The sequence below is a fragment of the Peromyscus maniculatus genome, chromosome X (genome assembly GCF_049852395.1).
Source record: "Peromyscus maniculatus bairdii isolate BWxNUB_F1_BW_parent chromosome X, HU_Pman_BW_mat_3.1, whole genome shotgun sequence".
NCBI classification, from domain to species: Eukaryota; Metazoa; Chordata; class Mammalia; order Rodentia; family Cricetidae; genus Peromyscus; species Peromyscus maniculatus.
In genome coordinates, this window is record NC_134875.1 from 83,871,277 (window position 1) to 83,880,647 (window position 9,371).

At 44.9% G+C, this 9,371-nt stretch overlaps 1 protein-coding gene across 2 annotated transcripts in view; it reads right to left on the bottom strand.

The window, feature by feature from the left end:
* Nhsl2 (NHS like 2) overlaps positions 1–556 on the bottom strand; it is a 254,154-nt gene extending 253,598 nt beyond the window's left edge. The window contains exon 1 of one of the 2 annotated variants that reach the window (XM_015989442.3): positions 86–556. In XM_015989442.3, the coding sequence (XP_015844928.1) occupies positions 86–365 (280 nt within the window). In that variant the 5' untranslated portion in view covers positions 366–556. The remainder of the gene's footprint in view (positions 1–85) is intronic. The other variant, XM_015989444.3, reaches the window with a different exon arrangement.
* Between the last annotated feature and the right edge of the window lie 8,815 nt (positions 557–9,371).

Sequence of the window (9,371 nt, forward strand, 5' to 3'; positions counted from 1 at the left end):
GGGGCATCCACGGGCGGACGCAGCGGGACATCCCCAGAGGAGGGTGGGAGAGGGTCGCGGGTCGCAGGCGCCTCGCGCCATTTACCTAGCAATTCTTCGTCGTCCTCCGGGCCGAGCAGGCGACAGGGAAGACGGTGGCGGAGACGAATGGTGCGCCGGTACAGGCTGTCGGTGCGGCGCCCCAGGGCCAGCAGGTGCCCCTCGAGGTCCTCGAGCAGAGCCAGCGAGTGGCCGCAGAGGTCGGCGAGCTGGCGGAGCAGGCTGAGCGCGGCCAGGTGGCTCACGTCGCGGAGCTCGGTCAGTGGCTGCGGCGGGTTGCGCGGGCACAGACGCTGGGGCACCACCACGCGCCGGTAGAACGGCATCCTGGGCGCTGGCGAGGGGACCGATGCGGCCCTCTAGCCTTGTGGCGCCGCTGGCCCCCCCGAGAGGCGGCCGCGAGTGGAGCAGGGCCCTAGACGCGGGCTGGTGAGCAGCGCGGGTGGCTAGGCGGACAGGAGGCTTCACAGCCTGGAGCGCCGGCTCCCCGCGGGCTGCACACTCGCAGGAGCCACCAGTCCCTCTGACTCGGCTCCGCTGGGCTCCTCCTCCCTGCCTTTCTCCTCCTCCTCCCTCGCTCTGCTACTTCGGGATTTCCCCCCCCCCCTCCTTTTTTTTTTTTTTCTCTTGCGGTCAGAAATTTGCAGATTAACGCTTGATCTGGGAGAAAAGAAAAAAGGAAGTAGGAGTAGAAAGAAGGAGCTGAGAGTTAAAGAAGGAAGGTCTGCGTGAATGTGTGTTGAGGAGGGTGTGATGTTCGCTGCACGGAATGTGCCCGCGTCCTCCTGAGGAGCTCCAGGCCCAGTACTGATGGTTAAGGTTGTTTTCTGCTTTGTTTTTTTAACTTAAACTTTCCTCTTTGTAAAACTAAAAATGCAAACGCACCGGCATCCACATCAGCGAGTCACAACAGAGACATGCAGAATAGTCTGGCTTCACGCATCTAGTTTTTCTTCTAATGGGTACTCAGTGGCACGCATCAACCCACACCGGCTATGAGTACAGAGCAAGCTAGCGGCTAGAATCTTGGAAACATAGCGGAGAGAACCAAGTACCTTATTTGACTGTTCAGGAGGAAAGTGTCTCTGAGGAGCAGCACTGTCTCCGTCTGCTTGTAAAGGAATGAACGGATAATAATAATAATAATAATAATAATAATAATAATAATAATAATAATAATTCGTGGAATAATCCATTCTATTGGGATTGAGGGACGCCGCTTGTATTTTATGCTAAAAGGAAGCCCAGAGCTGTTTCCTTTTAGGGGGAGGGTCTGGCAGCTGGGATGGATTTCATCCTTGGCCACAAGGAGCTCCTGTAGTGTCCCAGAAGAGAGGTTTCAGGAGCTGAGATGTGCTTTCAGTGTAGACAACCCCGATTTCTCTCAATTGTAGAAGGTAAAGTGTACTCAGAAAACCAGAATGCCTTTCGTGTATTGTATGTCTGTGTGGACTTGGGAGGTTTCCACGGAGAACTTCGCACACTGAACTTGCTCCTGGTTCTCCACTAATGCACTTTGATTTCTGGTGTCCTTTCTTTTCTAATTCTCTCGCTTTCCATCCTACAAATGCTCTGTTAAGTATAAGCCCACAGAACCTATTGGCAGAACATTTTGAGCAAAATTCTTGTGTCTGCACTAATACAATGTGAACTGTTTCCATTCTTTGCTTCAGAAAATTCATTGTTCCTTAGACAGTTCAAGGAAGCTCTACAGGTGATGGAGAGATGGCTCAGTGGTTAAGAGCACTGGCTGCTCTTCCAGAGGATGCAGGTTCCATTCCCAGCACCCACATGGCAGCTCCCAACTTCTGTAACTCCAGTTCCAGGGGATCCGACACCCTCTTCTCGACACCCTCTTCTCACCTCCGCAGGCACCAGGCACACACATGGTGCACAGACACACGTTCAAGCAAACACTTATACACATAAAACAATAAAATAAACTTTAAAAAGAAATCTCTATACATGGAATATTGAAATCATGTTTGCAGTTTTAAATGTTTTGCTATGCAAAATTAGTATGTGGCATGATGGCTATGTCCATTGGCTTTGTTTATTAAATCTGCAATGCATATATCAAAACATAATACTGTGCCCTCTACATATGTAACTAATTATTATTTGTCAATTGAGAAATACAAAAAAAAAGAAGTACTGCAATGCAGTTGCCCTCGTCCATACTTATTTCTTAAACATAGTTACTAGATAAGTTGAGTTCTAATTAAAGTAAGAATCGACAAATGGACAAAGGATAACCCCTTTTTGAACTGTGAAATCTGGTTGTGGAATAAGAATCCAAAGTTCTTTACTTGGTGAACTCCAACCTCAGCAAAGAGAGTGACTGGCAGGAAGTAGGGGACTTGGCTTTACTCAGCAGAGATACTTTTCCCTGACCTATGAACTGTTCAGACTGATCTCTGCTCTGGAGGAGGAGAAATGAGGTAGAAGCAGATTGAAGGAGACTGTCTGGGCAGAGCTTTGCAGCCTGAACGCAGCAGGCCTGGACTGGGCCTGGTGGTTGAGGCACCCGCCCGCACTCACACCCCCTACTCTGATTCCTGAAGCTGAGTCTTTCAGAGCTCCATAATAAGAAGCTCAGTTTTGGCCCCATGCCCTTCCCCCCAGCCTAGTCAGTGCTCACTCACTCCAGCCGCTTGAATGAGAGAGTCCTGGCTTTCATCAAGGAAACATCAAGGACTTGCAATGGAGCCACCTCCGAGCAGGCCCCTCCTCCCTCCCTAGGACTACAGCGGGTCTGCGTGCAGATGGGAGGAGGTCGGGGGAGTTCAATCTTCACCTTCCTTCTTAGCCTGTCTCTTCCCTCCAGACAGGGACCGCCTTGCAGTTCAAGAAGTGAAACTGGATAGAGACGGCCTCTGGGGAAGCAGGGTCCCGCTGGTCTGTGGAGGGACAACTGGGGTCCTAAAAGCCCCACTCTCCATCCAAGCTCACAGGCAGGAAAGCAGCTAAGGTGAAGGGTCTCTCTCCATCACCCTCTAGCACAGCATCTGGAGCGGTGTACAGAGGGTAATATGATCATCTCTGTTTGTTTATGATAATAGTAATAGTATTTCTTTGTAATACTATCATCTCCCTCCCCCCAGGAGCTCCCTGAAGGCAGGAGCCACATTCGTCTTGCTTGCTGCTGTATGGCCAATGCCAAGCCCAGTGACTAGCATGCATTAGGTACTCAGGAAGTGTCTGTTAAATGAATGAATAAATGAAGCTAGATTATTAGGCAGAGCCAGATAGGAAACCCTTACTAAAGAATTGAACTTGGCCAAAGGGGCAATGGAGGGTCACTGTAGTTTCTGGAACAGAACATTGCCAACACAGGAAGGAGGCACTTAAGAATTTCATCTAGAATCAATGTGGAAGCCAAGGCTGCCACAACCACCTGTGCCGCCGACCTCAGGGCTGAGTTACCAATAAGCGCTCGGTGAATTAAACAGTTGCTTTGAGTCGCCTATAAACCTCGGCACTAACCTGGGCAGGAGCCAAAAGCTGCGAGGAAGCTGTGGAGGCAGAGGAAGGGGAGGCCTTTAACAACAGTACCTCACCACACCTCCAAGTGCTAGGCGCTTCCCACCCACTGCCAACTCCGAGGCTCCAAGGCCTGTAGCAGTTTTCCCCATAATCGTGCTAGGAGATACAATCTGGACCTAAATTAGGCCCACCAGTGGAACTGGGCATGGCCCTGACTGAAGCGGAGACAGAAAGAGAGGCAAGACGGAGTTGGGGAAATGGACCGCTCACTCGACTCTCTTCCCACTGCCCATCCTGCTTGCTGCAAGGAACCTGGAGTTTTAATTTAAACATACGAATTGGAAAGGATGAACAGCTAATATAAAATATGCCCTTTCTCCTTGTCACAGCTGCAAAGGAAAAAGGCACATCCTTCTTCTTCTTCTCGGGCCTGTGGGCCTCTTCATACAACCTGGCACAGCACCGGTCCCAGACCTGTTTCAGAACCAGAGGTGAGAAAGCTTCCTTCCTGCAGCCCCTTCCCAGTGACACACAAACGTCTCAGGAGAGACGCCAGGGTCTGTCCTTGACAGTCCTTCAGAGTCACTTGTTTTAGTCAATAGGTTCTGTTTGTTGTTTTAGGCTTTTGTGAGGCAGGAGTCAAACCAGCCTACTAGGCAGACACTCTACCCCTGAGCTATATCCCGAGCCTGCTTTATCTGAGTTTTAAGACTGTGCATTCCACTCAACATGCCCTTGCTATGACTTCAGGAAAGATACTTTCATTATGAATGAAAAAAGTATGTAGCCAGCAGGTCATAAAAGTCTGCTTGTCAATCCGAACTCAAACATTCTGTTGTTCCAGGTTCTCAGTGTCTGAACAGAGAGAATTAAGAACTGGAAAACACTAGATAGATTCCTTCCTCTTAAAGTCATTTAGTCTTTTTGATATTAGTGCTTAGCTCTACAGTATAACACAAGCATGCTTTCTCCTCGGATCCAGTCTAGTAACTCAAAGAAAGTGATGTGGCAGCTTTTCAAGCAGAAAAGTGCCTACAATTCAGTCAACCACGTCTCTGATGTCCATGCTAATCAATGTGCCACAGTGCAGGGTGGAAGCGCTTGGGGGGGTCAGGGCTACAAGGCCTGAGAGGGAAAAGTATGTTTCTGCCCTGGAGGCAACAGAGGCTTCTGGAGTCTGGAGGAGTGCAGGCCCAGAGCTGGGCCTCCAGGGGTGGACTGGAAACTTACATGGCCATCAATCACCTCCTGGGGCAATAGGCCTAAGAGCCAAAGACGGCTCAAGGTCCTAAAATAAATTCCTTTCAGCCCAGACTCAATGCTTCACACACACGCGGGGCAAACCCTTCAAGAATTCCATGAGGAAATAAACCTTTATTTCAAAAATAAACTCTGATGTTACTTGAACTTTGGCCTTGACTCTGAGCCCCAGCTGAAACTGCTAGAAAAGATTTGTGGTATTTTGAAAGAAACAATGGGAGATTTCAGCGGAATGTGGACAGATTTTTTTTTTTTCAGCCCTCGTACTCATGTGGTACGTGGAGTCTCCCTGACTCTCAATCTTCTACTTCTCCCTAACCACCATGTTGTACCCTCCACCCCGCTTTGTCAGGATGAAGCTATAGGTAGGGTCATTCGAATGTTGGGAGCAGCGGGTAATTTTATTTTAAGATGCATGCTTTACTCAGGAAAAAAAAATCACACTAAGATACTCCTTCCTTATCCAACTCATTCATGACTTACCCGCCACCCCTCCTCCTCAAGCTCCTTCTCTTCTCCAAAATCCTAAAGCAGTAAAAGTCCTTAATCTCTCTGAGATTGGTCTTCGTTGCATTTGATATTAAGTCTGCATTTGGATAATAGCCATGTCCTATTCGACACCATTAAGTTGGAGGTTGTCTTGCTCCGTTTAGATTGCGATAACAAAATACCATAAACTGGGTGGCTTATAAACAGCAAAGATTTATTTCTCACAGTTCTAGAGGCTGAGAAGCACAAGATGAGGGCGTTGGCAAAGTCAGCATCTGGTAAAGGCCTGTTTTCTGGCCTATCTCCATGTGCCCTTACATGGTGGAAAGAGGCAAGGCAGCTAGCTGGGAGACTTTTTAATCAGGACACTAATTCTACTCATGAAGGCAATGTCCTCCTGACCTAATCACCTCCTGTCTTAGTTAGGGTTTCTATCACTGTGAAGAGACACCATGACCTTATACAGCAACTCTTATAAAGAAAGCATTTTGTGGTAGATCATTATTCTAAGGTGTGTTACTTTTGTTTATGCTGCATTTGTTTAACTCTGTGAAGTTGTGTTACTGTGCCTGTCCAAAACATCTGATGGTCTAATAAAGAACTAAACGGCCAATAGCAAGGCAGGAGAAAGGTGGGGCTGGCAGGCAGAGAGGATATATAGAAGGAGAAATCTGGGAGAAGGAGATCTAGCAGCCAGAGAAGGAGGAGGACTCCGGGGGCCAGCCACCCAGCTACACAGCAAGCCACGGAGAAAGAGTAAGATTTACAGAAGTAAGAGAATGGGAAAAGCCCAGAGGCAAAAAGTAGATGGGATAAATTAAAGTTAGGAAAAGCTGGCTAGAAACTAGGCCAAGCTAAGGCCGGGCATTTATAGTTAAGAATAAGCCTCTGTGTGTAACTTGTTTGGGAGGTGGGTGGCGCCCCCCCCCCAAAAAAAAGAGCAAAAACAAACAACAACATTCTGTCATCCAACCTGGAGCTCGTATTTCCATAGGGCCTGAGAAAGCTGGGAAAAAAAAAGATACGGCTCCTTTAAGAAACACTGCTGTTCAGCTAGCAGTGCTAAATAAAAATGGCAAGCTAAGTAAAAGCTGCCTGGGGCAGCACAGGTACTGGCTTACACAGCGAGGAAGGTTGAATGCAGTTTTCAGTCACCAGTCACAAACCTCTAACAGGGCCGTGAGCTTTAGGCTTGGCTTTCCCAACCCGAGAAGCTGGCCGAGCCAGCTGAGAGCCAGCGTGGAGAACCCAGGTGTACCTTAGCAGTCTACAGTTTGCTCATGCAGTTAAACTTGACTAGAGATACGCAGAAAAAGAGATCCACATGGAAAAACCTCTAAACGGGTTACAGTGTGTTTAACAATGTGCGTAGGCTTAAGAAAAGGAAAAGGGTCTAGTCATAGAAAAAAATGAATGGTTTATAAAATAGTCTTTAACGAGGGAGTAAAAGAAAAAACCATGTAAGATGGGAAATACACAGGTAGTGTGGATCCTGTATGTTATTATATTGATTTTGAAATTTTTGATTGTTGAAAAGCAAAGGACAGCTGCAAAGAGACCTGGAATTGAAAGAGGGACTGTTGAAATCAATCAGCTTATTTACTTTAGGAAAGCTTTAACTTTTAAAAAGTCAAAAATTGTATTTGTCAAATGGAAATCAAAAATTCTTTGGAGTTTTGTTCCCACAGGGGATGAGAGACTGTGGATTTCTTCAGGGTTAATATGGATCAGGTTTGATCAGGTGACACCTCCTGAAACTTGACAGGTGATATCTATCAGCAAAGGTTACTGCTGGTCTTCCCAGGACTTGGCCATTATCTCAAATTTTTCTCAGGGACCCTAAAGATGCTTCATCCACAGACAGCAGGAAGCAGTTTGGAGAATACTACACCCACATTCCCAAGAGGGGTACCGGAGGTTTTTGATTATTTGGTGGGTTATGGATATTTGTTATCATTTAGGGGAGTATAGTATATTGATACAAATTTAAAGTTATTTTGGTTACACTGTATATATTATTCTACTGTTGTTTAAGGTATTTTACCTATGCAGTTCATTTGGAAATGTAGGATGAAGTACTAGCTTTTGAAGCTATTATTATAAACTATATAGGATAATCAGGAACATAGGTTAGTGGTTAGTCATTTATAACAATCAGAATTGTAGATATGCTTTCCAGATCATATAGAGATATATTTTAGATAGATGGTCTTCAAACTTTTCAAAGACCTACAGAATATGATATTTAAAATGTTTTGTTAACAAAGTTTTTCATGACAACGAGACACATTTGCTCCTGGCAGCACCAATTTACTTCAGAGATGTTGGGCATTGAAGAAACTCCTTATGGAGTTCTTGTTTTCATTATGGCAAGGTTAGCACCTGGGCAAAGAAACTTTTCTTGCCTTTGACTGCTAACAATGTACTGTGGTGATATATTGTGTACCCTAAAAAATTTGCCTGAAGATCAGAGAACAGAACAAACCACTAGATTAAACATAGAGGCCAGGCAGTGGTGGCACACACCTTTAATTCTAGCACTCAGGAGGCAGAGATCTGTCTGGATCTCTGTGAGTTCAAAGCCACCACGGACTACATGAGATGACTCTGTCTAGGAGGGAAACAGAGCCAGACAGTGGTGGCACACACCTTTAATCCCAGTACTTGGGAATCACACGCCTTTAATCCCAGGAAGTGATGGCCGGACAGAGAAAAGTATATAAGATGTGAGAAAACAGGAACTCATGCTCTTTAGGCTGAGGATTTCATAGAGGTAATAACTTGTGGCTGGCTGCTCTGAAAAAAAGAGGATATAGGCATGATAAGATAAAAGGTAGATTATTGAATTTATTCTAAAAAGAAAGAAACATAGAAATAATAGGATAAAAGGGTAGATTATTGAATGTACTCTGAAAAGAAAATAGGAGAATATGGATATGATAAAAAGGTAGATTATTGAATCTACTTTTTTTTGTTTTTGTTTTTATTTTTTTTTCTTTTGAGGCAGGGTTTCTCTGTGTAGCTTTGGAGCTTTTTCTGGAACTCACTCTGTAGCCCAGGCTGGCCCCAAACTCACAGAGATCTACCTGCCTCTGCCTCCTGAGTGCTAGGATTAAAGGCATGCACCACTACTGTCCGGCTGAATATACTTTTAAAAAGCAACTACTAGTTTTAAATATTTTACATTGGATTGCATTTTTGTATATTGTATACAAATTTTGTATATTGATGCAAATTTGAGATTATTTTTGTTAGAACATACTGTACATACAATTCTAATCTTGTTCAAGGTATTGTACCTATACAACTTATTTAACAATATAATGCAATTTTCTAGTCCTTGAAAGTTATTACCAACTAATTAGAATATAAAGAAACGCAAGTTAGTAGTTAGTCACCTATTACAATCAAACTCATAGTCATATTAGGTATGTTTTCAAGGTCAAGGTCAAACAGAGATATATTTTAGATAGACTGGTTGTCTTCAAACACTTCAGAGATTTACAGAATATGGCATTTAAGATGTTTTAATAACATAGATTCTTTTTTTTTATGACAATGAGACATGTCTGCTCCTGGCAACACCAATCTACTTCAGAGATTATGGGCATTGAAAAAACTCTATATGGAGTTTACTTTCTTTGTGGCAAAAGTTAGACACTGGGCAAGAAAATGCCCTCGCCTCAGCTGCTGACAGTTTGCTGTCCAAATGGACAAGCAGGACACAAAAGAAAGGACTGCCAAACCTTGCCAAGACAAGGTAGGACAGCCCTTCAGAAAATCCTGCTTCCCAGATGAGTCTGTCAGATATGCTAAACCTGTAGGCTGAAGATGGATGCCCCAACACTGCAGAGAAATCTTGGGAGACTGTCCAGGAAGCCAGCTGTCTCTGTCATTTCTCGCGGTTTTTTGGAAATCACTTGTTTGCACTTCCTGCTTACTCAGTAAATATTATTTCCTTCTTGGGTCTCTGAGGGAGTTGAAAATTAGATAGTTATAGTTTTCCTTGTTAACAAATTTAGAAAAGAAACTCACCAAAGAGGTGTAAAGTGTGTAAGTTTGAAAGACATCAAAAGATAGTTTTCAGTTGGTAATAC